The sequence below is a fragment of the Bombus terrestris genome, chromosome 15 (genome assembly GCF_910591885.1).
Source record: "Bombus terrestris chromosome 15, iyBomTerr1.2, whole genome shotgun sequence".
Taxonomy (NCBI): domain Eukaryota; kingdom Metazoa; phylum Arthropoda; class Insecta; order Hymenoptera; family Apidae; genus Bombus; species Bombus terrestris.
This window is the reverse complement of record NC_063283.1, coordinates 2,176,720-2,202,378: the sequence shown is the minus strand read 5'-3', so window position 1 is coordinate 2,202,378 and position 25,659 is coordinate 2,176,720. Positions and strand designations below refer to the sequence as shown.

The 25,659-nt window shown below is 31.8% G+C and overlaps 8 protein-coding genes, 1 long non-coding RNA gene and 1 other non-coding gene across 17 annotated transcripts; 6 read left to right on the top strand and 4 right to left on the bottom strand.

Moving 5' to 3' along the window:
* Positions 1-384: 384 nt before the first annotated feature.
* LOC100649947 (short/branched chain specific acyl-CoA dehydrogenase, mitochondrial) lies at positions 385-4,291 on the top strand. Of its 2 annotated transcripts, XM_048412651.1 has the most exons (10): positions 385-803; positions 875-1,303; positions 1,836-1,950; positions 2,109-2,209; positions 2,401-2,607; positions 2,719-2,889; positions 3,330-3,455; positions 3,547-3,729; positions 3,806-3,941; positions 4,035-4,291. In XM_048412651.1, the coding sequence occupies exons 2-10, from the start codon at positions 1,274-1,276 to the stop codon at positions 4,208-4,210; spliced, it is 1,245 nt and encodes a 414-aa protein (XP_048268608.1). In that variant the 5' UTR covers positions 385-803; positions 875-1,273; the 3' UTR covers positions 4,211-4,291. The 2 variants fall into 2 exon arrangements, with proteins under 2 accessions (XP_048268608.1, XP_012172084.1); XM_012316694.3 differs by having other exon boundaries at positions 385-1,303.
* Positions 4,292-4,629: 338 nt separating this feature from the next.
* LOC100650824 (SRR1-like protein) lies at positions 4,630-6,199 on the bottom strand. Its single transcript, XM_003401086.3, has 3 exons — positions 5,754-6,199; positions 4,981-5,675; positions 4,630-4,695 (listed from the first exon to the last, which is right to left on the bottom strand). The coding sequence occupies exons 1-3, from the start codon at positions 5,897-5,899 to the stop codon at positions 4,673-4,675; spliced, it is 864 nt and encodes a 287-aa protein (XP_003401134.1). The 5' UTR covers positions 5,900-6,199; the 3' UTR covers positions 4,630-4,672.
* Positions 6,200-7,561: 1,362 nt separating this feature from the next.
* LOC105666521 lies at positions 7,562-10,362 on the top strand. Of its 2 annotated transcripts, none has more exons than XM_012316691.3 (3): positions 7,562-7,876; positions 8,580-8,678; positions 9,041-10,362. In XM_012316691.3, the coding sequence occupies exons 1-3, from the start codon at positions 7,751-7,753 to the stop codon at positions 9,836-9,838; spliced, it is 1,023 nt and encodes a 340-aa protein (XP_012172081.1). In that variant the 5' UTR covers positions 7,562-7,750; the 3' UTR covers positions 9,839-10,362. The 2 variants fall into 2 exon arrangements, with proteins under 2 accessions (XP_012172081.1, XP_012172082.1); XM_012316692.3 differs by having other exon boundaries at positions 7,565-7,876; positions 8,476-8,678.
* Positions 9,351-12,643, top strand: LOC100647518 (26S proteasome non-ATPase regulatory subunit 4). Of its 2 annotated transcripts, XM_020867058.2 has the most exons (7): positions 9,351-9,479; positions 10,416-10,639; positions 11,073-11,213; positions 11,293-11,404; positions 11,484-11,858; positions 11,938-12,226; positions 12,307-12,643. In XM_020867058.2, the coding sequence occupies exons 2-7, from the start codon at positions 10,614-10,616 to the stop codon at positions 12,528-12,530; spliced, it is 1,167 nt and encodes a 388-aa protein (XP_020722717.1). In that variant the 5' UTR covers positions 9,351-9,479; positions 10,416-10,613; the 3' UTR covers positions 12,531-12,643. The 2 variants fall into 2 exon arrangements, with proteins under 2 accessions (XP_020722717.1, XP_020722718.1); XM_020867059.1 differs by lacking the exons at positions 9,351-9,479; positions 10,416-10,639 and adding an exon at positions 10,916-10,991.
* Positions 12,394-14,000, bottom strand: LOC125386423. Its single transcript, XR_007226555.1, has 2 exons — positions 13,095-14,000; positions 12,394-12,804 (listed from the first exon to the last, which is right to left on the bottom strand). It is a non-coding gene; the product is annotated as an uncharacterized LOC125386423 (long non-coding RNA).
* On the top strand, positions 12,731-15,486 carry LOC105666519 (rhotekin). Of its 2 annotated transcripts, none has more exons than XM_012316676.3 (4): positions 12,731-12,978; positions 13,994-14,184; positions 14,264-14,957; positions 15,037-15,486. In XM_012316676.3, exons 1-4 carry the CDS (start codon positions 12,832-12,834, stop codon positions 15,367-15,369), a joined length of 1,365 nt encoding a protein of 454 aa, XP_012172066.2. In that variant the 5' UTR covers positions 12,731-12,831; the 3' UTR covers positions 15,370-15,486. The 2 variants fall into 2 exon arrangements, with proteins under 2 accessions (XP_012172066.2, XP_012172065.2); XM_012316675.3 differs by having other exon boundaries at positions 12,733-12,978; positions 14,261-14,957.
* Positions 15,487-15,742: 256 nt separating this feature from the next.
* Positions 15,743-16,724, bottom strand: LOC110119153 (HIG1 domain family member 2A, mitochondrial). 4 transcript variants are annotated; one of them, XM_020867060.2, is made up of 3 exons: positions 16,587-16,724; positions 16,122-16,259; positions 15,743-16,035 (listed from the first exon to the last, which is right to left on the bottom strand). In XM_020867060.2, exons 1-3 carry the CDS (start codon positions 16,606-16,608, stop codon positions 15,863-15,865), a joined length of 333 nt encoding a protein of 110 aa, XP_020722719.1. In that variant the 5' UTR covers positions 16,609-16,724; the 3' UTR covers positions 15,743-15,862. The 4 variants fall into 4 exon arrangements, with proteins under 4 accessions (XP_020722719.1, XP_020722722.1, XP_020722720.1 ...); XM_020867063.2 differs by having other exon boundaries at positions 16,122-16,287; positions 16,587-16,721; XM_020867061.2 differs by having other exon boundaries at positions 16,122-16,287; positions 16,530-16,609.
* Positions 16,725-16,730: 6 nt separating this feature from the next.
* LOC100644536 (NHL repeat-containing protein 2) lies at positions 16,731-20,392 on the top strand. Its single transcript, XM_012316678.3, has 9 exons — positions 16,731-16,890; positions 17,755-17,921; positions 18,013-18,172; positions 18,252-18,667; positions 18,741-18,970; positions 19,054-19,279; positions 19,385-19,582; positions 19,656-19,769; positions 19,852-20,392. Exons 1-9 carry the CDS (start codon positions 16,731-16,733, stop codon positions 20,257-20,259), a joined length of 2,079 nt encoding a protein of 692 aa, XP_012172068.1. The 3' UTR covers positions 20,260-20,392.
* Positions 16,913-17,356, top strand: LOC105666520. Its single transcript, XR_007226545.1, has 2 exons — positions 16,913-17,051; positions 17,189-17,356. It is a non-coding gene; the product is annotated as an uncharacterized LOC105666520 (transcript).
* A 2-nt stretch (positions 20,393-20,394) lies between the features above and the next one.
* LOC100648802 (MORN repeat-containing protein 5) lies at positions 20,395-24,082 on the bottom strand. Its single transcript, XM_020867064.2, has 5 exons — positions 22,824-24,082; positions 21,848-22,034; positions 20,873-21,032; positions 20,624-20,808; positions 20,395-20,547 (listed from the first exon to the last, which is right to left on the bottom strand). Exons 1-5 carry the CDS (start codon positions 22,939-22,941, stop codon positions 20,448-20,450), a joined length of 750 nt encoding a protein of 249 aa, XP_020722723.1. The 5' UTR covers positions 22,942-24,082; the 3' UTR covers positions 20,395-20,447.
* Between the last annotated feature and the right edge of the window lie 1,577 nt (positions 24,083-25,659).

Genomic DNA, 25,659 nt, shown 5'->3' with positions numbered 1-25,659 from the left:
ACGATTACAAAAGTTTGAAGCTTGTTGGTCGTTTTAAAAAGAAATAGATCTAACTAATTAACAACTAAACTAATTGCAAGTGATAATTTTTATTAAATTTTTTTATGAGATTTGTAGAGTACCCTATCGAATCATATAAAAGAGTCTACATATATGATTCAGCCATAAACCGAATAACATTCTTTGTGGGTTAGAAGGTTAAAGTACATCGATAAACATTATAAATAAGATATGATTCCATATCTCGATTTAACGAGAATCATTGTTAAACAAAAATTTAATATTTTCATATATGATTCCTATCATTCTTTCCATATTTTCTTTATTTTTTAGATTCAATTTCATATTCAATTTTCAAACATTTTCGCATGCGATATTAAAAAGCTATGGAAACATCAATATATAATATCAAAGTCTTGTGTTAAGCGATTTTAATACATTTTATATAAACTCCAACGAGTAACAAACAATATCTTCAGATGAGTATTAAATTCAATTATCGCAATCTTTTATTTAACAGAAATGACGAACAATAAGTTGTAAAAATTTTATGAGATCTTCTGGCTATTACTAGATGTAAATATCCTTGATTTATTCATTCCTTCCACCGAAGTAACATACGTTCGTTATAGATCATTTTGTATGTTTTCTTTTTTGTTGTGTTGTAACTTCTTATCGATGTTTCCAATGCTATATTATATATGCCACAATAGTATATGTCACTTTTTTCTTATCTTAACTTAGCCTTAGAATGCACTAGCAACGTGTGACAGCAAACAACTGGGACATCCCGTATATAATATGTATGTGCAGGCAATGTTTTATATTCTACACAAAAGCATAGGAAGTAATAAAGTATTTAACCTCGATTTAGGAAACATAACTACATAGATAGCAATTGTCACGACTTCGAAATTTCTTTGAATAAACTCAACATAAATTTGGATAAAATGGACAAGGATTTCTTCCCATTATTCCCGTTACGTAAGAACCTGTTTGGAATATGTTTATGTGTTGTATATAGGAACAAGTGGTAACAGATACGTAGGCACAGTGTTACAATCGAGTCAATGATACAGTCTTTCATCTGCTGTCCGATCAACAACATACTGATTTACGTTCCTCTGCTTTCATTTGAATCACTAAATTTTCCAAGGACAGTGATACATCGCATATACGCAGTGTGCAGCTGGAATTTTCGTGAATATCATCGAAATTAAGTTGTTATTAAAAAGTGTTTTGGACTTTTATAAAATAAAGTATTAAACCAAATATGAATTTATTTACATCTTCGATTAAGCAGGTATGTATATACGTGTATGTTTCTCAGAGATTTGTGCATCTATCGCGCGTTCCTAATAATGACTATGTAATTTTTAACTAACAATTTTAATAATTTCAATATAGAACGAGAGAAGGAAGTAATTTCGATGACGTGGCATGTAAAAATTTGAAATTTAATAAAATTAAAAAAAAAAAAAAAAAAGTCTGTTACTTAATGAGAACTTGTCTATTCTATTCTAATATATTATTAAAAATTTTGATCCGCTTAAACTGCACAGCCTAACTATTACTGTACAATTCTTCTTGTATTCTTCTTTCTTTATAATAACACAATTTTCATTTGTTGATATTCCTATTGCTTTCTTATTTCGCTATATTTACATTTTTTAGAACACTATAGACTTCAACGTTACAAATCAAATTCTCGAATCGATGTTTCCATTTACTTTAATCAAACACCTTTTTCTTTAAAGAGATATACTTTATAGTAGTCTGGAAACGTAATTTCAAATATACAAAATTAAAGCAGGTCCGATGAAACCAATTTTCAGATATCACGAAAAATGTATAGCAATAGGCATCTGACCACCTGTGTAACACAATTACACCACTGTCCTGGCCCTTTAACTCAATTTACAGAAGAGGAACTTTTGATGAAAGAAAGTGGTAAGATTATTGTTATTGTCGAATATTCTGCGCGTTTCATAGATTACTCACATAATCACAGATACCATATGCTTCTTCATCTTTTGCTCGATTAATTGTCACGAACTATCATTCTTAAATATCTACGTACGAAATATAATTTTTGCAAAATTTCTTAGTTGCTAAATTGGCTAAAGAGGAAATTGCTCCGCTTGTGCGAAAAATGGAAAAAGAGGGAAAAATAGACGATGCTGTAGTACGAGCACTTTTCGAAAATGGTGTAAGTTTTTTATCTATCCCTGTAGTGAATTAATATATGTATATAAATTAGTATAATATATACATATATATTAATTTTCGAATCAACTACTATCAATTAATAATTAATCCGAGACATTTATGCTATCAAACTTTTATTCGCATTTTTTATTGACGCATAATATAACACACATTTAATCGATCTATTGATAGTTAATGGGCATCGAAATACCGGAGAAATACAGTGGTTCTGGGTGCAATTTCATGACAACGGTTTTAACCGTTGAAGAAATTGGCAAAGTTTGTGGAGCTGTGGCAGCTCTGGTCGATATTCATAATACCTTAGTGAACTCGTTAATTGTAAAAGTCGGCACGGAAGAACAGAAAGCAAAGTATCTGCCGAGATTAGCACAAGAACACGTAAGTAAACAAATGAAATAAAGTAGTTAAATAACAATGTGCAATAAACTGATAGCATCTTATAAATAATTTCAAATAGCAACAATGTTTTTCATCTTTTATGTTTTCTAGGCGGGAAGTTTTTGTCTTACGGAGCCTGGTTCAGGATCAGACGCCTTTTCTTTGAAAACCGAGGCAAAAAAGGATGGATCTGATTATGTTATAAACGGAACAAAAATGTGGATTTCAAATTCCGATATTGCGGGTTTGTTCCTTGTTTTCGCAAATGCGAATCCTTCTGCCGTAAGTTTAATATTCTTATTCTATTAAATTATGTTTGTAATTTAGAATGAACACATAATTTAGAGTGAACACAGAGGAAGAAAAAAATAGAAGAAAATAAGCGATACGGACTCGACCCATATTGTTTGATCCTGCAATAAAAATTATCGTTTTGATTGATACTTAATAAAATCGCGTATAGTATTTAACGTTGTTTACCAGTTTTTAATAAATTGGATCAGACTATGGTATGCTTCGCGCTATCTTTATCTTCTCAGGTTTTTGTTAAATGCATTCGTCCAAATGCTCGAACTTTCAACTTTGACCTCTGACCGATTTTACGAGTTTATTATAGAATTTTCTATCGTAATCACTTGTTTTTTAAAATGCGATTTAATTAAATTATAATTGTAAGGAAATAAACAATATTATCAGATAACAATAAAAAATCTTTTAAATAGGGATACCGTGGCATTACAACATTTTTTGTAGAACGAGATACACCTGGATTAACAGTCGCAAAACCTGAAGATAAGCTAGGAATTAAAGCATCGGGTACATGTATGATTCACTTCGACAATGTCAGAGTAAATAAAATGATTTTTTGAATGTAAAAATGGTTCGAATATTGCTCGTAGATACTCATTTTTTAAATGTTTGGTTCTCTTCTGAATTAAGGTTCCTGAGGAAAATATTTTAGGAAAAGTTGGCCAAGGGTATAAATACGCTGCAAAATTTTTAAATGAAGGACGAATTGGTATTGGAGCTCAAATGATTGGTATAGCACAAGGCTGCTTCGATGCTACCATACCATACACATTGGAAAGGAAACAATTTGGAAAAGACATATTCTCATTTCAAGTATAAGATAGATAAATTATTTTTAATATAATGAATATCAAAACTAAGACTCAGATTGTATAATTTTTGTGTATAGTCTATGCAACATCAAATTGCTCAAGTGGCCACTGAACTTGAATGTGCCAGGTTACTGGTTTACAATGCGGCCAGATTAGTCGTTGCCAAAAGAGATGTAATAAAAGAGGCTGCCATGGCAAAACTGGTTGCTTCCGGTAATTAACGTTCTCTTTCTAATTTTTTAACGGCAATCGTAAAATACTAAAATATTGACCGTAAAATTTATTATATATTTCTTTTCAATGCAGAAACGGCTTTACGGGTTACCGCAAAATGCATCGACTTTATGGGTGGAGTAGGATTCACGACAGATTTTCCTCAAGAAAAATATTTTAGAGATTCGAAAATTGGAACTATTTACGAAGGCACTAGTAATATGCAATTATCAACCATAGCCAAATGCATTCGTCAACAATATTCGTGAAAATATGTAGTTACATTCGTCTTTTAAATCAAAATTTTATACTGTATTTCTTATTATTATAATAGATATTTTTTACAATTATCTTCTTTTATATTCCACTAATAATAATAAATATTTTATTGATAAATTTATATTATTTTAATTGAAACTAACTCCCATTGAATTCATTTCGGATCATGAGGTAATTTAAATCCGACGAGATCTGCGGTTTCTTTGATACTTCGTTCTCCTTTACCAGCATATCGGATTTGAATTTCTTTACATACTCGTTGAGAGTTTAGATAACAAAGATATGTTTCTGCTAAATTTTTTAGCTCTTCTCGTGCTTTGCACAAAACTTCAGACGTTTCTCGATGGGATCGTGCTTGCTCCAAAATGTATTGCGTCATAATATTATTTTCTGATTTTTGTTGAGATGATGTTCGTCGAATTTCTTGTATAAGTGTGTGAAGCAACTTGATATTAGGTTTCATCTTGCTTGTTACCTATAACAGACAGAAAAAGTTATTTGTTAACAAATATTAATATCTGTTTTAAATTTTTAATCTGTTTAATTTACTTTTAACCTTTTCTTGTATCATAATGATATTAATTTATACAATTTTATAAAATCTTATGAAATAAATGTAATAATTACTTTATTATTCAAATTGCTTTGCACATAATATATCAATACACATACAGATATACATATATATCTCAATAACTTAAATTAGCAATATTAAAAAATAGCAGAGTTACTTAATAATACATTTAAAAGATATAATTACAATTCTTAGCATCTATTTCCTTAGTTTGCTTAGCAGTCAAATAATCAATATCTATATCTTGATAGCAAGGCTTTTCTCGTGTATTCCAAAAACTCTCAGGAATTGCATTAATATTTTGTTCGAGAAACGTATGAATACTTAAGTCATTGAATACTTCTTCATATATGAAATCATTCCGTAAAGCAATTTCTGTAACGTATGGTCGAATACGAAAGACATAATCAATAGGGCTGGACTTATTTGTTTTTCTCAAGTCATCAGCAACTATTGAAAAACTATTTGTCAAGAGGATGCACTTATTTAAGTTTTTACACCAATTTGCATAAAGGAAATTGTTGATTAAATGTACTGAACAGTGTGGCATATATACCAATGTAACATTATCACCTATAACGCGTTTGCATTCTTCATTAATTGTTATAACATTAAAATCAAGCTGTTTCAGAAACTTGATTTCTTCAGAAGAAAAAACTGGGTCATATACATAAATTTGAGGATCATAATGTTTTTTCAAAGATAAGAGTAATGCCAATTGGTATTTAGAGGACCTATGAGTAGAAAAATGACCCAAACCATAGCACAATATATCACAAATGCCACTGCTATTTAAAGCAGTTAAAGAATCTTTTAAATAATGAAAAACATTGTCAGCAAACGATGAATTTTTTACTTCAACTTCAGCCTCTAGTAGCTTTCTGAAAATTATTATAGAATTGTTGTTAAAAAAGGTTGTATACACACCTTCGAGAAACGCGTATGTAAAAGATCCTTACCCAAACAGTGTTTCGTAATTAATGTTCAGATTACCATCATCGTCATCGTTAGTGGTTAAAATTGTGCTCGTATGGCATATATTTCGAACATGAGGTATACGTTTCTTTCGACGAGTTACGAGTTTAAATTCACCACTGTCTCGCATTTTATATGTGTATACATATATATATGTTCATAGTTACAAAACGGCAGATGATTTGTTTTTATACTTGATCATTTTATTGCTTACCTAAAAAATTCACTTATTTTATAGCTTGAAATTGCCATAAAAGCTGTTTCACAACATTGTCACGATTTCGTAGTTTGAGGCAGGTGAAAATATCCAATAAAAACAAGCAGTTATATTCAATAAAAATAATGAATGATGAAAATGATAAGTTTCAGAATTTCTTTCGACAGATAACCTTATATGCTGCTTGTATTACATAGATGGCGTCACTTTATTATTGGATGGAGCGAATTTTGCATTATCAATAACCATAATCGGCTATAACATTTTTAAAATATATATAAAATTGTGACCGGACATTGCTAAAACATAGATCCTTTACTTTCTATCGTTTTATCTAAATATCAATATTTGTGTCAATGTCAGAAATTTTTCAATTAGAAAAATTTGTTTAGATAACTCATAATTTTTGGAAATTTGAAAATCTGAAAATAAATAGTTTGTCAGATAACAAAACACCTGTAGAAGGTTCAATTAATTAAAAACGCTCGCTTTATATACTGGTTTCCAATAAGATTTAATCACATCTTATAATATATACATATAATACTATACGTACATATTATACATAGTTATAAAGATTTACGTCTGCAATTAAAATACATCTTATCAAAAATAAGCAAGTGTTTGTTTATTTTTAAAAGATAGTGTATGCACAATGATAAATTAGCACTTTATGGCAATATACCATTTCGTGTATACTACATCATAGTGGTATATGACATTTACCTATAAATTTGGACAGCAGAATAATGTGCTGCAGTTTCGCCTATCAATTTCGAATTTAATGAATAATTTCCCTTTCACTCAGAGCCAAGCATCTAATCAAACTTTCAATAACATATAAATTTCTACGATAAACAAATTACGAAATCTCATGGTCATCTTGTACGATTAAACTAATATTATTATAGTGAAATTTTACAAGACACAATGATGTTCAAATTTAAACTTTTATGAAGGAATTTGGAATGAGGTAGAAAATTTAAGAAAACGTGTACGAATCTATCAATTACATGGGATCAAATAACAACTATGATAGAAAGACGACTAAATAATATGAATATCAAAATTAAAACAATGATCCAATGATACAGTGAATATAAAAGTAAAAAAAGATTTAATTATGTTGTACATAGTGTTGTACATAATCATATCCTTATAAACACAATTGAAAACATGGAACTTAATCAAAGATTTTTTCTACTCACTAAATATTATATCGAGTCCTACACTTTAGATATGTTATATATTATCGTATATATAAATGTATAAAAACCAGGAATTTAATTATAATGTTAAATATTCCGATTTTTGGATGTAATCTAAAATTCTGAATGAAATAGTAATTATTTCAAAGTTCTAAATAATTTCTTAATGACTTTTCATTTTACTTCGCTTTCTTTATAAATATGTATATTTTGATACCAGAATCACATTGTTATACATAATCCTTTTAATTTGTTGACTTTGCAAAAGTTGATAGTTAACAATGATAATTACTAACAATGAATACATATACATGTTATGCAATTCCAGAACTCAACGCTTTCAATCATAGAGGGCACAAGAAAAGCTTTGATTTTTTGCACGATCGGTATTTCAGTATAGGACACAAAGTCTTGTAAAGTGATAGATCTATCCTATACCTTGTCTGTGGTATAGCGTATGACGAATGCATTGCTCCTTGATGACAAATTGATCGAACAATTAGCCGATCTTAAGAATGGCTAGAGCAAGCAATTAAACGAGTGTGCAGCCACAGTTATGATCGATCGGTATAAATCGACACGGATATATAAGGAATCCATCGTAATGTATTCGTGCCGATCAACTTTTATCAACAGCGTTTTAATACAGTGCGTTATAGGAGAAGAAACGCGATACGTAAAGGTAAAAAAAAGCTATCGGACTGATCACGTCCAACAAACCAACAACGAATATGCGCACCGTAATAGAGGGAGAATGGTGAAAAACATTCTTATTAGTCAATTTTTCTGTTAATAACATAGAACTACAAGAAAATTAAATCTTATCAATACAGCTGTTCTTTTCTTTTCATTACGTACTTATAACTAAATTATCTACTATGTGTTGCCATATTTGTTGGATATATTAACAACTCTGTATAACGGTACTAAAATAACTTCACCCGCCATTTAACTAGGACTTTTCAATTTATTTGCAGTATTAATGAAATTCTTATTCAACTATCATTTAAAAATCGTTTATTTATTATTCATTGAATCATTCTAAATGTTGGCGATTACAAATATATTAAAAATTTTATTTCTCTCTTGAAGACATATTAGGGAGCCTTTCAGAATCTAAACATTTGGTAATTTGTAAACACCAAATATAAGTTACCTTTATTTAAATCATGAAAAAATGTGAAGTTCATGTTATAAAAAGTTAACAATAGTGAGATAATTTTATTATTTTCTTTTATCATGCTATGTGTCGCCTTATTGACTTTTTATTTAATGATTCAGGCGCAAGCGGGCCATACGATATCTACGGGAGACATTTTTTTTTAAAGATGCCTTCAAATATAGAAATGAATAAATGGGCTACAAAATTGACAATCATCTTTCAGCTGACTATCTGGAGTATAATTGGATTCATATTTCTACAAAAAGGTGTAATTTCGCTATGTGAAAAGACGAAAGCACGAAATGATACAATTAACATGCAGGTTCGATATTCTAATCGATTATAAAAATGTACAATGCTATATTTTACGCCAAATAATTTGATTATTAATGTTTTGATAAATATTACTTTTATAAATAAACAAGCAATTATCTTTTTTAATTGAAGTAAATACTTCATAGCATTTTTAGTTAATATTTAGTTAAAATTGATTTTTAGTTAATACTTGAATGATAATCAATCGCATTTCCAATGATAGAAAATTATCGAACTATATATAAAAAAATGTGCACGTTTTAATATCTAATTACATTTGTATACACATATCATTTATATTTCTTGAGATTTTGTACATAGTTTTAAATAAGAAAACTGAGGAAACATTCGAGGATACTATTTTCACAGGAAAAATTCTCGAGATGGAACAAAGGTGAATTGTTTCGAGAATCGAATGTCACAGAAAATCGTTTTAAAATTATAAAATTTCAAATCGGAACTCAGCGAGAAGACATCGCTGTTGATCATTCTGGTGATACTGTATCAGATGAACAGTGGCCCCGCGAATTATTTGCTTCCGATAAAACGGATAGTATCGGCAGCGGAATATCTAGAACGATATCAACAATCAAAAGACGTACGACGATTCATCGTAAACAAGATGCTAAAGACGTATATTCGACTCAAACTTCAACTATTTATTCAAACAACAGAAATGAAGTAGAGAAAGTAAATCACAAAGTGAACGTTATTTTACCACTTACTTCCAATAAAAATCCCTATGAGACAGAAGACACTGTAATAAATAATAGCACGCCAAGCGCCACGTTTGAATCGAAAGACTTTGGTACGACTAATTTGATCAAATTGACTGAAAGAAATTTCTTCGAGCATGAACATAATAAAATATCCGACGAAAGTATAGGAAAGAACAAGAATGAAACAAAATCGCGACGCCGCCCTGTAAATCGAGTCGGGACGGCTATTGCTATAACCATGCTTGTGATCGGCGTTGTTATGTTACTTATAGGACCGCTTATAGTTATTATTCGTACTTTTAACAATAGAAGGCGAAACAGACAGATGTTAAAATCAAGGTGTTATAATGATCAACCACCAACTTACGAAGAAGCAACACTAATGGATGAAACACCGAGATACTCCACACTCCAACTGGATGCAACCATCGATTCCTTTTCTCCTTAATTCCTTATATCGTTGTTTCATTTTCTTCTTTTTTAATTCGCCCTTGATGCATCTCCGCTCGAAAGTCTCAAGACAGTTATATTTACTTTAAAATTAAAAAATATTAAACAATCGTTAAGAGATACAAAGAAATAATTTAAACGTATAGTTTATAGGACAAAGAAAGTAATTTATGCATAAAGTGTTGGTGTATTAACAAGCTTTAAAAATGCATATAATCTACACTAAATACTGAAGTTTTGTTAAAAATGTATAAATATATGTCCTAAGATCTTTGAGCGGAAGTGTATATTATATTTTCCATCAAGTCCGTTCTCCATTTCTATGTTTTTCATCTTCAGGATTTTTCGTTATCCGTTTTATTTTATTGCCTCAAAAGGCGTTAAAAGTCTTTAATCTAAGCGTAAACAAATGATTTTATCTTGTAATTTGTATTTAATTGAAAACTATATATATACATACATACATACATACATACATACATACATATATATATGTATGTACGGCATAATTTTTAATATGTACACGCAATATTATTTTTTCCTCCTTCCCATAATATCATTTTTCTCCATTTCAGCCAATGATTATTGATTAACTATATTTATTTTGAATACATTAATATCTGAAACTTTTCGTAAAACATACAATAAAGTAAATCAAAAAGGTAAAACGAAACGGAACGGAACGGAATGAAATGGGTCGAGACAGAAAATTATCTGTAAATATGACAGAACGGAACGAAATGGAATGAAACGATTTAGTAATTCGAACCAAGATGGTACTGGAAAGTACGATGATATGGTAAGCTTTTGATATTTATTCGTTGTAAACTTGCAAGAGGCATTACATTTTTTGCGTTCTTAATTTATCTTCTTAATTTTCATTGAATTTCATATCATTATATTTTTACGCTTTCTATTTTGGCAACTATTTTGGCAATTTGTAAACGATAGGATGAGTGACAGTGCAAAGTTGAAATACTTCATAGTATATTCACGATTAACTTTTCCTTCTTGAATTAAATATAGCGAAAGTAAAATATAATTTTAAATTTAATTGTAAATGAGATATTTGCAATTGTAGATATAATGAGCGATAAGTAAATTGCGATATAAATATTTCGATTTGTATAAATCAATCGAGTACAGGTTATGTGAGTAAGATAAAATAGTTTCCTTTAAATCTGTTCACGAAACGTTTATCGTTTCGTTCACACATTTTGCAATACTTATAGTGTTGACAACAGCGATTATATGAGAAATGGAGATTTTTTACCGACACGACTGCAAGCACAACAGGATGCTGTTAATTTGGTTTGTCATTCAAAAACGCGCTCGAATCCTGAAAACAATGTTGGCTTGATAACACTAGCTAAGTATGTTAAATCATATCCTATATACCAGTGGTAGAAAATATTTGTTATTTTTTCATTTAAACTTTGTTCTTTTAAACAGTGTTGAAGTGTTAGCTACACTTACTAGCGATGTGGGCAGGATTTTATCAAAACTCCATCAAGTCCAACCAAATGGTAATCTATGTCTAATAACAGGAATCCGAATTGCACATGTGAGTATACTAATTATCCTTATGTTATGTTATACAAAGTTTATAATTTTAATGTCTATGAACAAAAATAAATCAACAGTTGGCACTGAAACATCGTCAAGGTAAAAATCATAAAATGCGTATTGTGGCCTTCATTGGTAGTCCCATAGAAATTGATGAGAAAGAACTTGTGAAATTAGCAAAAAGATTAAAAAAGGAAAAAGTTAATGTGGATGTGATTAGTTTTGGTGAAGAAAGCATTAATAATGAAGTGCTGACAGCTTTCATCAATGCTCTGAATGGAAAGGATGGAACAGGGAGCCATTTGGTCACAGTTCCACCTGGGCCACATTTATCTGATGCATTGATTTCTTCTCCTATAATTCAAGGAGAAGATGGAATGGGTGGCACAGGCATGGGAGGATCTGCTTATGAGTTTGGTGTTGATCCAAATGAAGATCCAGAATTGGCATTGGTTTGTTATTTTGCAATTGTGCTCCTTAATAAAACTCCCACTCTTTGTTTTATTTACCATCTTTATCCTATATATATAGGCATTGCGCGTTTCAATGGAGGAACAACGACAGCGTCAAGAGGATGAAGCGCGACGCGCACAAGCTAATGAAGCGGCTACAAATAAACCGCCAGAAACGATTAAAGAAGTACATAACGAAGAGGCAATGTTAAAGCGCGCACTCGCTATGTCACTCGAGGGTGCAGAAACTTCGTCTTCAACTGCTGACAATACTGCTACTCCTGCTAACATAAATGCACCGGATTTTGCACGTATGACCGAAGAGGAACAAATTGCTTTTGCAATGCAGATGTCTATGCAAGATCAACGTACGAAAATTATCCTTATATAACTATTTATATCTACGTACACGTGTGTGCACATTATTATTATCTATTTTGTTTTATAGAAGAACTTGAATCTCTCAAAGAGGAAGCAATGGAAGTTGAAGAGGATTATGCTGCTGTTATGTCTGATCCAGCATTTTTGCAATCAGTTTTGGAAAATTTACCAGGTGTTGATCCTCATTCGGAAGCCGTCCGCCAAGCCGTTGGGTCTCTTCAACAGAACAAAGATAAAGATAAAGAGAGAGAGAAAGAAAAGGACAAAGACAAGGACAAGGATAAAAAATAAAAAAATTATGCTCATTATTCTACATCATTACAAATACCCTTACTTTATATTAATTGCTGTTCGAATGTGAATATCTACATATATACCAAATATAAGTTTCAGATTTTCCAGAAGTTTATTTAACATTTTTTATACCTTATACTATACATTTTTATACCTTTGTCAAATGATTTTTTTATACGCAATAATTTTTTCTTAATTTTTCCTTCCCTACATCTTTCCTTTACACATTGCAATAGCCGAGAGACTTTGAAACCACTGTCATTTGAAACCGCTGGAAAAGAAGTAATGAGCCTTCAAAATGGCGCCACGTAGAAAAAGCATTGGCTCTCTACGCATTCCACTAACTGACAGTTTAAACAAGGAAAATAATTATTTGCGTTCGTTGAGTGATTTTCAAGCACGAGTTCGCAGACGAGAAAGTATTCGAAATTGTAAAAATGTAGCTGTGAGTAAATATTCGATTATCTATAGAATTTTGTTATTTACTATACGTTGTATCTTATAATATTTTTTATTTTATCAAGATTTTATTATTAAAAAGTAGAAATTGTCTTCATTCACCTTAATGTTTTGAAACATGCTATATTATTGACATTTGTTAAATATCATTTTAAAATTGTTAATTATCGTTAAGAAAGCATAGGTTATGTTTGACATTTGAAAGAGCCGTTAAAGGACTAAATGTATATGTATAAAATCTAAATTAAAATATGATATGTATTCAATTTTCTACATAGTAAATTTTTTAAAGATATATTTAGATATTTAATTATAGCATTTTTAATAAATAGAATTCTTTCAATTATATACACTACTTATTTATTTGTTTTCGAAGGTATTTAGTACAAATACAAATAACTTATATTTCTTTTGTCAACAAAAAAAATGTTGCAGTTTTAAAATTATAGTTGTTCATAATTAGCGATTGTCACGTTAAATAATCTATAACGCGCATTTTAATTTTAGCGTAATTATTATTTTAAATGTTACTTTGAAATAAGGTTGACAAATGGAGAAGTTTTGAAAACTGATCTTTTGTTTCACGTCTTGTATAATAATTTATTGAAATTAGAATTTTTTAAAAATACGTAGATAATATTTGGATATTAGTATTCTTTACTATCATATAGTGGTATTTCTATATTCTCATATATGCATGAATAAAAGCAATAATTACGAAATAAAGTAACATCAAGAGGTTGTTAAACAATTAATTCATTATTATGAATTAAAGCTTTTCAAAATATTTACTGCAAGTTGCTTTGAAATAGTTCGTATACATAAAAAGTCCCATATGATACACATTGCATTCATCTTTTCTTACAGTTAATTGATTTGTTTTCTTCTGGAAAATCTAAGTAAAATTATAAATATTTTCTGTTCAATCCGTGTTCTTTTCACGAGGCATAACGATTTTAATAATAGAAATCGTTATAAAAATATAATGTTTTCCATTTTAGGAATATGATTTGGAGCAAAAAATTAAATTAGAAACTAAAATAAAAGAAGGCTCTTCCAGATTGTTGGCTGCTGCGCGGCATCCTGCACAAAGTTTGGAGGCTGCACGTGCTTTATTTACTTCTAACAAACGAATGTCCGCCTATATGGTTGAGTTAGAAAACCGAGGAAAAGATGCATCATTGAAAACGAGGTACTGGTCTATTTATACAAATATATTGTAGATAGGAATACATGGAAATAATACTATTTAACTTTGTATGTTTTAGCAGTTCGGATAGCAAGGCCAAGTTATCTATCTCGGATCTTAGATTTCCTTTGATGTGGAGAGATTCTGATTACTTTAAAAACCGTGGAGATTATCGAAGATTCGCGATTTTTTGTATAGTTCGAATTGGTGCAGAGGTTCAGGATACGAGTTTACTTTTTCCAATCGATAGAAAGCAAACGGATATTAGTTTTCCTGACGTTTTATTATTCAGTAACGTATCAGCTGAATTTGAATTATCTTTAGAAGTTTATAGTCATATTTTGCAAGAAGATCTTAGTATTGCCAGCACTCCGAGAAAGATCAGAAGAACTATTCATTCTTCAATTTCGAAAACAGTAGGTCGAAAATTTGCGGCCGCTCTACGAAATGAAAATGAGTCTAATAAAACACCACAGTTTGAGTTACTGGCTTACGCAAAGATGACCCTTAACGATACCGATGAGAATATACGTTCACATGATCTAATATTAAACAATTTTGGTAGTAAAGCTAATGCATTGCCGCTTTTCGGACATTTTTGCTGTCGTTTAGCTGTTCAACCGTATTACATCGATAAGGAAGTTTGTGCTGGATTCGCAATTATAAATAATCGACGATGCTGGATACGATTACGAAGTTTCCAAATTGAAGTTTGGAAATCGAAGAAATGTTTGGAAAAATTAGAAAAACCTACGTATACGATTTGTGTAAACAAGGTAAAATGAAACTTTGGATTATATATTTTTTAAATTTTCTATCGATATTGAATATGATTATAATATTGTTATATTTCAGGAAACTATTGTCCGCCGATCGAAATCAACGAAAAATCAATTACGTATAATAAATCACCTAAATGGTAATGAGATACGTGATGTTATAGAATTATATTCAAACGAAGATGTTCAAGAATGGTTTGAAAAATTGGAAACATGCATTAAAGAATATGTCAGATGGAAACATGCAGCAATAACAGTTCAACAAATTCCACATTCCGAATATTCGAATGAAAATATAAATATAATGAATACTTTTAATGGAAGGAACAAACGACACCGATCTCTTTATGACGAAACTTCTTTAACAGATAATATTTGTAGGGAAGAAAACATACTTTGCTCTACATAAAAGTTTTATTTCAAATATATTAATATTTGCTAAATAATAAAAATTATAGTTATTAAAACCTGTGAATATTATAAGAATAAAAATTGTAAAAATTTTAATATATAAAAATGCCAATTTTATTTTTAGAACTGACTTACCTATGCATTTTTTCGAGAATAGGTATCAGCTTAAATATATCACCTAAATTTCTCTTTAAATATTATAATAATGCATCAATAATGGTATATTGTCATACCATTATTCATTTCATTAAACTCTTATAGGCATTTCTTCAATAAGATTTGTCATTTGACATTTGTGTAAATAAACTTAATTAAATCATGCATAATATTGGATTGTTAACTCCTAATAATAAAGAATAATTTTAAAACAATTTCAATAGTTCATAAAACTTTCATGTTATGCTTTCCTGATAAAATAAAAAATGCAGTTGACTATAATTGACTACTACAGTTTTTACATGATTACTATTAAATAAATCTTTTTATAATAATTATACATCGGTACTTGGTTTTTTTCCCATAACTATGAGCCCACCAACCATGGCTATAATAGTGAAAGCTTGTGCTGCAACTCGACTACGCATCATATATTGCGCCATTTGACTATTTCCTATAAAAGTATTGTACAAGCCATAACTCAGAGCAGCTACAGTTGCTGTAGCACCTGAAATAAGATATTTGACATAAAATTTTGAAATTGTAAATATATAAATCAAATAATGAAGTTACATTTTTGGAGGTTATAGTTACCTATAGGTACTAAAGGATTCTCTTTGAATTTTTGTATTGCTCCTTTCGGCTGTTTGATATTATCATTTTCATTCAACTCAGTACGTACTACTTGAATCCATTCCAATTCATTTAACGTTTCTTGATCTTTTGTTGTACCTGCCAGCATTTTTTATTATGTGATAAACTGCAAAGAATCAATTAATTTAGTATATAAAGGACAAATGTCAAGATCGAACTTCACTTGCAAACAGAAGAATATATTTTATGTAACTGACAAACTTTATTGTATACGTTTTTTTAAACTATATAGCCTTAAATACATGTTTTGCCTATTAATTAATATAATTTTCTAATTAAATGTGATAGTACTATACTGCTGTAAGGCGAGTTTATAAAATGCGTGTTCATAGAAATAACCAAACAGACCTGTATTCCTTTGCCTAGCCAATTTCTTATCTGTACTATGCGTATGTAATTACTTACATGGGTTTGGAATCCCCTCCATCAATATGTTGTCCCTACTATTTATAACGTACCACTTCTTTTTCTCTATTGTTTGTGCTATTCCATGATATTTTAAATTGTTGAATTTATTTTAATAACGAAAGTCGATACACGAAACAAAATATGAATGTGCAGGAGACAATAGAAGAATTGATAGAAACTGGTATGGAAATTGCCAAAAGTCAAAGTTTAGAATTGTCGATTAACAGAAAAGAGGAATTGGTATTACGGCATATCAAAGAGTTTTCAAAGAAGGAAGCGCGGATCACTGATTTTCAACCAGGTTAATGATTACGTCTATTTTATTACTCGATGTTGTATAAAGTGAACATCTCTTGTGATATGTGTATTCTATTCGAATATTAGTCGCATTAAGCTTATTCAATTTATGAGACTTGATTGCGATGTTGATTATTTATGATCTATAGTTTCTAAACTTTGAAGGTAATTCTGTATATGCATATAAGATCCTTATACTAGAAGCTAATTTAAATATGTATTTTATTTAGTCATATTAACTTATCTATCGACTTTGAAATTCTCATATCGTAAAGATTTTATATAACTTTGGTTTTCGTCAGGCAAAGAGTATTGTACGTGAGAGTTGTAAGTGAAATGTTTAAGAAATCCAACGAACAAAGTATGAAGAATATTAGGGGGGTAAATACACCAAGATCGGATCAGTCATTACATTCGAATAATAAGAATATTTTACTTACGGAAGAAGAGATACGCGAATACTTCAAGCTCGTAGAATACGAAAAAATGCTTGATCAAGAATTGTCCAATTTGAGGATGGAAGAGACAGAATTTCGTTCAACTCAAGAAACTATGGATTTATTACATAAATACAATGATATTAAAGATGTAACTCAAATGGTTCTAGGTGCAATAGCTGTAGCAAATAAAACGACGATTAGGAATCTGTATAAACAATATGATTTATCACTGGAAGAAGATTAAAAATTCACATTTTCTTATATATGACATATATGTACCTACATTATTTTTTTTCTGTTACCCACCCTTTTTTTCCTATACATAAAATTTAATATTTGTCATTTGTTACATTAATTTTGTATATTAATATTGTTATAGTGATTTTGTAATAAAATTTCCAAATAAGATTCTTGTTTAAATATGTTAGGTTTGGAATGGTTCAATGTCGCAGAAGGATTATCTATATATCAACATCTTAAAGGAAAAATAGTTATTTTGGATTTCTTTACATATTGTTGCATCAATTGTATGCACGTTTTATCAGATTTAGATGTTCTTGAGAAACTGTTTTCAATTCAGGATGGCCTTGTTATTGTTAGTATATACAAGATATACTATAAAATATGCAACAATTAATTACATAAGATTAATAATTGAACAACATAATACCATTATTTTCCTACAGGTTGGAGTACACAGTGCAAAATTTCCAAACGAAAAAAATTCAAAAAAATTGTTGTCAGCAATACAGAGGTATAATATAAAACATCCAGTTGTAAATGATACTACAATGTCAATGTGGCATTACTTAGGAATTGTATGTTGGCCAACATTAATAATGTTAGGTAATGATCGTACATTTACATCTATAGGTGACAATTATCTTCAGAGACGCATCAAATAAACAACTTATTCCCCTATTAGGTCCTACTGGTGAATTACTTGCAGTTTTTGTAGGAGAAGGACACAGAGATGAATTGATAATACATGTAGGCGTAGCGTTAACTTATTTTAGATCATTAAATAAAATTCATACAAATGATATTCCTTTGCAATTGGCACAACATTTACTGCCTGTTGGAAATGGAAACATTCTGTTTCCAAGTAAGGTGGAAATCCTTCAAACAGAGCAAGGAGAAAATTTGGTTGTTGCTGATACAGGCCACAACAGAATTTTAGTAATGGATACTGCAGGAAATGTGCAACACATTATTGGTGGTCCTAATCCGGATTTCAGAGATGGAAATTTTGAAATTGCAAAGTTTAATGGACCTCAGGGAATGTCTACGTTAGACAGTGTGATTTACGTAGCCGACACTAAAAATCACGCAATTAGGAAGGTAGTAATTTAAACTGTCAAATGTGAAATTGTCTTTTTGATACGATGTACGTATAATTAATATTTTTCTTTAGATAGACCTGATAAAAAAAACAGTGATTACTATTGCTGGTACCGGTACTAAAGGTAATGATTACAACGGAGGTAAAATCGGTACAGATCAAGTTTTAGCTTCACCATGGGATTTGGCTATTTATAAACACGAGCATGGTAACAATATCACACCCATATTGTTAATTGCAATGGCTGGTAACCATCAGATTTGGGCACTCTTCTTGGAAGATACTATTTGGTGGAAAAATAAGTAACATCAAAATTATTTTAATATGTATGGAAGTTCTTTTTTCATCAATGAGAATCATATATTTTGCTGATAAATTTGTCTAGAAAATACAAAGAGGGTACTTGTCTGGCGATAGTAGGAAGTGGTACGGAGGAAAATCGCAACAATACGTATCCTCTCTTGGCTGGTTTAGCGCAACCGTCTGGTATAACTATCGCCGAAGTACTAAAGATTGCTGTTTTTGCCGACAGTGAAAGCAGTGCTATTAGGAGCCTAAATTTACAAACTGGACAAGTTGTCCACATTTGTGGTGGAAGTAGAAACCCATTGGTATGTTTGAATGAATACGAATTAATTTCAACGATTTCCGATAAGCGAGGATTCTTCTTAATTAATCGAATAATAACTATAACATTGATAATCATGATATCACAGGATCTGCACGACTATGGAGACACAGACGGTGTAAACTATGGGGTAAAGCTTCAACATCCTTTGGGTATAGCATGGCATCCGAAAGAAAACATTATTTATATAACAGACACTTACAATCATAAAATTAAGATAATCAATGTATCCACTAAGCAATGTAAAGCCATATATGGTGTTGGAATACCACATGCAAGCTTTTTAGTATGTTGTCTATAAAATAAATTTTATAGTTATCAATTTAATCATGTATTTATGAATTCTTTATAATTTATAGTTCGATGAACCTAGCGGTATTGCTATAAATGCAGAAAAAGGTCTCATATACATAGCTGACACTAATAATCACGCTGTGAAAATGATCAATACGGAAAGGGGAAACATTACTACGGTAAATTATTACACATTTTAGAGCATAGATGTTAAAAATAAAACTGAATGACTAAGTTAACAGTTTATTCATCACGTTTTAGTTACCGATAAATATCCCAGTAATCGAAGATGACAATAATTGCAAGAATATTTATTTCTTCGATACTACCATCAGCGAAACAGGCGGTAAATTAAACGTCTTGTTCAGTATAAATTTTTCCGACCGTGATTTAAAGTTAAATCCGAATGCGCCACAGAAGTGGACTGTGAATTTGACAACGAATGGTTCTGGATGGACAGCTATGGAACATTCTGGAGAACTTACAAATCCAATAGTTGTAACATTTTTAAAAGGAAATGAAACACACGAGGTGCGTGTAATTTTGGATATAGTTGCCTGTAAAACTACCGAGTGTATATCAAAAAGATTGTTAATAGTGTACCGTGTACATCAAGTAGCAGATGCTTCCACTGTTGTAACAGAAAAAAGAAAGGTTTTTGTTAAATAGTAAATACATTCTTATTTCCATTTTTCTTTTTTTACCGAATATCAAGTATAAAATGATTAATCATACGTTGTAATTTAACTGTGCATGTTCATCACAGAAATAAAAAGGTACAAACGTTCATTTAAAAGCCCAAGATAGAGTTGAAAACGTGATTTCTTTCTGAAGTATCCTTTACATTCCTGTTTTAATCAATGAAATTCAACGAGACTGTCAATAAGATTTTGGAAATGTTCATTTTTTTCATTAGTTAGAGTCTTTTCTTTGCTATCTGAACGAAAGGTGGTCAATCTTAAAGGAAATAGAGGTAGGGATGATTAAAATTGATGTTTGCAATTATTTAATTTTTGTGTATTTTTGCTTGTACCTTTTCCACCAAGGTTCGAAAGACTCGTTCGAAAATGGTAATAGCGTTGAAAGAAACTTCGTGTCAAATTTGTCGGGAAACCAATTTTCGTAAAGATCTTTTCGATTTCCGGTTGGCTCGGACCACGCTTTCTGACAGTTCTTCTGTATCCAACGAGTGAATTTGGTATTTGGTATTTCAAGTACCTTTGAATATTTGGAAAATTTAATAAATTATTGCATAACAGACTTTTCTTTTCGACGTACGTACCTTTTTCGAGTCTTGGTGGGATACAATATGATATTTACATGGATTAAAAATTCCAATGCCTGCATCGTAGCATGTAGGGGGAATAAGAAATTCGTTTCGATCATTTGTGCGTAATGTTGCTCCACCAGGTCTCAATCCGTATTTAATGCACGTTTGATATCTAAAAGACGTTGCTTTAATGAAAGACATATTTTTCTTTCTTTCTTAGCCCCTTCCCTTAACAAGTCAAGTAAGTTTTTTAAGATACGATGACGCAGTGTAGTTTATTTTTAATTTTAATATCCGTAGTATTTTATTTTAGTCAATTACTGCAAATTACTTGCAAATTAGTTGCTTTCAGAAGAATGGTTGGGACATAATTGAATGGTTTCGAGAAGTACGGATTTAATTAATTTTTCTGTCCGTGAATACACTTTGTAAACAATATATACACGTTACATTTATTGGAAAAAAGTCTAAAGAATTTTACTTTATTTAACATTTTACGTTATACGACACATATGACGCGAGTAAAATAACGGAAGTAACGAGAAGTATTCAACCTGTACTAAATCAACCTGTAAGAAGCACTTCAACCTGTATCACCAAGTTCTAATACGTGTGGCTATAATAGTGTAAATGCGCTAATTGACGCAACTCCTTATTCCCCATAAAAAAACGTGTTAATTCATTTATGTTAAAAAATTAATTTACCAACGACCTTCATTGATCGATGCATTAAAAATTATATGTTCCTATTAAAACAAAATATCGGCGATCTTCGCATGTCCTGTACGTGTCTACCTACAAAAAGGACGATTTACAACAAGTTACGACCCTCTTGAAATCATTCAACCACTTTTTCATGACAACAAATTAATAATCTATGACTGATCTCTAATAATAGATGAAAACGGGACAATCTACAGATCGACGAGCTTTATCTTTATCTTTAATCTATAAAGTACCTTCAGGAATGGAACGTGTTTTACCAACCGTCTGTCAGGGAATCTGCAGTACTCCCAGTTATGGCTACGAAAAATTAATCCATCGTTAAAGGTATATCGTTTGTCCTTACATTCACCTTGCGACCAAATTCCATCTATTCTCTGTAGGCGAGGAAAATATAAACTACCATGCCCATGATATGTACCATCGCGAAACTCTCCTTCATAGATGGCATCTATTGCGGGCAGATAGATTCGGTTTATTTACTGAAATGAGGCTGAAATGCAGAAGAAGGGGACTAAAGGAGCAAGTGACCTAACGGTAGAAAAAATAAGATATATATATATATATATATATATACATACATATATATATAAGAGATAAATATATATATATATATACACACACACACACACATATATATATACATATATATAGAGAGAGACGAAGCGAGAGAAAAAGAAGAAGAGAAAGAATAAATGTGCGCGTACGTGTGTGTATGTATGGTGTTGGTGAAATTTGTATGGTGAATGTATGTATTTTAAGACCGGGATTCTTAAGCCTATGGGTAAATGAAAAACGCGTACAAACTCTAGAACACGAAGCGACGAAAATGGTCGCGTAACGGTACGTGTCGACTTACGCGCGAGAAATGCTCAATGTCGTGCTCAAAAACCAGTACATGTGCTGTACATACATACTTCTTAGACACAATTATTAGAGTTAGCATGTACATCTTAGAAGACTTAATTCCGAGTTCCGCAAAGGATAACATACGTATCTCGCATACGCACACGATACTCTCTGGTTCTTGCTTTTTCTTTTACTATTTACACTTCACCACCTGCATTTTATTTCCTATTATGGTCGCTTCTTTCTTTTCCCCTTTTTTTTTCTTTTTCTTTGCTCTTCCCATAATGCCTTTCACCTTCTGTTTCTTTCTTTTCCCGAACGATTCATAGAGGAAGGTGCAAAGTAACGCATTCGAGATCCTTCTGTAATACTTCTTGGTAGTTATACTAACTGTGCGGCAGAACGAATTTGCCAATTCCCTCCATTCCTAGTACGTTCCAAGTGCCCCTGTATTCGCTTCCATCGATGAAACGCGTTTCTTCTCCGGAATTCTTCGATTGTACGTTCATGTTGCGTGTGTTCGGCCTCTTCTCTATCGGTCTTGTAATTTTGACGCGATATCCGAATAATAGAGATAATATAAACGCGAATCAAATACTACAGCGTTACCATAGAAAAACGCCTCGAATCAAAATATCATATAGTTTCAATTATTTCAACGATATCGAATATGACGCGAAGTGCCTTTAGATCGATCCGAAGCATTTTTCATTTGACCGTTTGATCGATCGTCGATGCTCGTGCTTTTTCATACAGTTGTGTCTGTTACCTACTCTTTCTCTGTCTTTATAATTTAATTAACGAATTACGTATATCTTTTGAACGTGGAATTTGAGAACAAGCAAAACGATAAGATCGTCTGGTATTTTTACGATCGCAATTTTTTCTGCCACCGCGAAATTATTTATTTCCAATATTCGTGGCAACCTGTACGCGTTAAGAATATCAAGCTATCCTGAATTTCAACTATGCGATAAACAATTACGGTTTCTGCTATGATCGTGGAATTTCAACTCGTGACCGATGACGAACAATCGAGGTACCACGGGCAAAATTACACGAACGAATTTGTAGAATCTCGTTTGTATTTCCTATATGTCATTCTACTCTTGTGATACTTTTGCGATTTTTGGGCAGCAGGTCAAGTCGGTCGAATATTTCTTAAAACAGTTGGAGAACAGAGTGGAAAGGGAAGTAGAATAAACGAATACCGTTAAGCGCTCGTCGCTGTTTCTCATCGTAGAATAGATAGAAATAAGATACATGCACGTATATAAAAACAAAGTATTTTGCATCTTTTGTCGCAATATCAACATACAAATTCGTACGGACATTTATAAACAAAGAAAGAAGAAAGACCGAGACAGTCACACGTGTCTATATACTTTGACGAAAGTAGCTTCGATAAAATTTCTTTCGTTACGAATTACGTATCATCGTGAAGCCAACTTATTCAGTCGGTGTACCGTTAATCGCTGTTAATTTCTTCCGGCTAAATATCATTTTACCAGCTTAAATACAATACATTCACTGCAACGAATTACGAAATTAAAAATAAAAGAGAAGTTAATATCACTTTCGTAGAAAGAAATGGATCTCCGTGGAAGAAACGTGGAAGAAACGTGGAAGAACGGTGTCACGATGTTATTAAGAAATATTATGATATCATAGCAACGATTGATGGACAACAAGCGAATGGTTGATTCGTTTCTCTTTTTAAATAAAGAGCACGCAGCTTTTATCTGGAAATGCAAAAGCGACGCATCGCCCGGTCCACGGATTCGAAGCATCGGTTCCGATCTTTTATTCCACCTTCGATTTACATCTGCTTTTACCCGCGTAACTCAACTCTACACGTTGGTCCTTCAACTTCATACTATCCCTCCTTCTTTTCTCTTTCTTCCTTTTTCTTTCGATATATATTCCCATGTATTCCGACATTCGTCTGTCCCCCCGCGTAAACCGTTCCAACCAACATCTCCACTCTCCAAGTTCACCCTTTCTCCATCTTTTCGTTCGAAGACTATGTTCCCCCTCTTCGATCACTTTTCTTTCTCAGTCCGATGCACTCGTCTTAACCGAGGATTCAAGCACGTAGTACGCGCTCGTCCAAGGTGGAAGACAGTAGAGACGGCAGGTGATACGGGAAGAAATACAGATCTGCGCGCGCTGTCAAGAAGACACGGCAAAGGATAAAAAGAGGAAAACGAAACGTAGACAGCGAGAAAAAGGAAGAAGGAAAAGTCGAACGCACGCAGTGTTAATCTTCGCAGCAGTATTCCTTTAAATCACGTTTTTAATCGAGGTAGTTGAATTTATCGTCTCGATATTTACCCTTGTACAGAGGTGCATAAGTATCTCGCTGTTCGTTAAGCGCTAGAATATCGTCGCTGTACTAGAAACAATCGTCGATACAGATACGATGAACGTTGGCCGAAGGGAACATTCAGCAGGCAGGGTATCGTCAAACGGCGAAGAAATACAATTAACGCGCTCAAGAGCGCGAATAACGCAGTTTTCGTTCCACCAAACATTTCGTTTATTATATTTTGTAGATTTTCGGGATTGTCGTCGACATTTCTCGATCGCACGTTTCCTCGCAATCTCATTGTACGCCGCTTTCTTCGTACGACACGCGCCGGTGTATCCCGATATCTCGGGAAATCCAGATATTCCGAATCAAGTGCAACAAGTTTCTTCCTTCCAACGCGAACTATAGAATATATATTCTCTTTCTCATTTTACTCCTTTTATCACTGATAGTTACACATCGACTACCCGCGAAGAGATCGTTCATTTAGTTCGAAAGTCGACGTGCCTACGGTTAAACAATTAAATACGATTAACAGGTAATTGTTTGGTAATTCAATCGATAGGTTTCAAGCGAATTTCGATAAAAGTCGTTCGCAAGCTGCACTCGAGTAAATCGCGATTTACTCAGCGATTTATAACACGACGGAGAACCGGTCGTCGTGTTAAGGCGATGATCCGTAAGAGGGTAACAAGGAACCGTAGGGTCGTTCACCTAAAAGAAAACAGACTCGTCCCCCGTTTATTTCTTCCCATCTATTTTCACGATCATTTTTCTATGATATGGACGGTGTTTGCTATGATCTGGCGTATGATACACCGGTCTACCGTATCATTGCTAGTCGGTCTTTGTCTTTTACGTAGATAGACATAAATCAGCGACTCGATGATTTGTCCTTTATTGATTGCAGATCGTG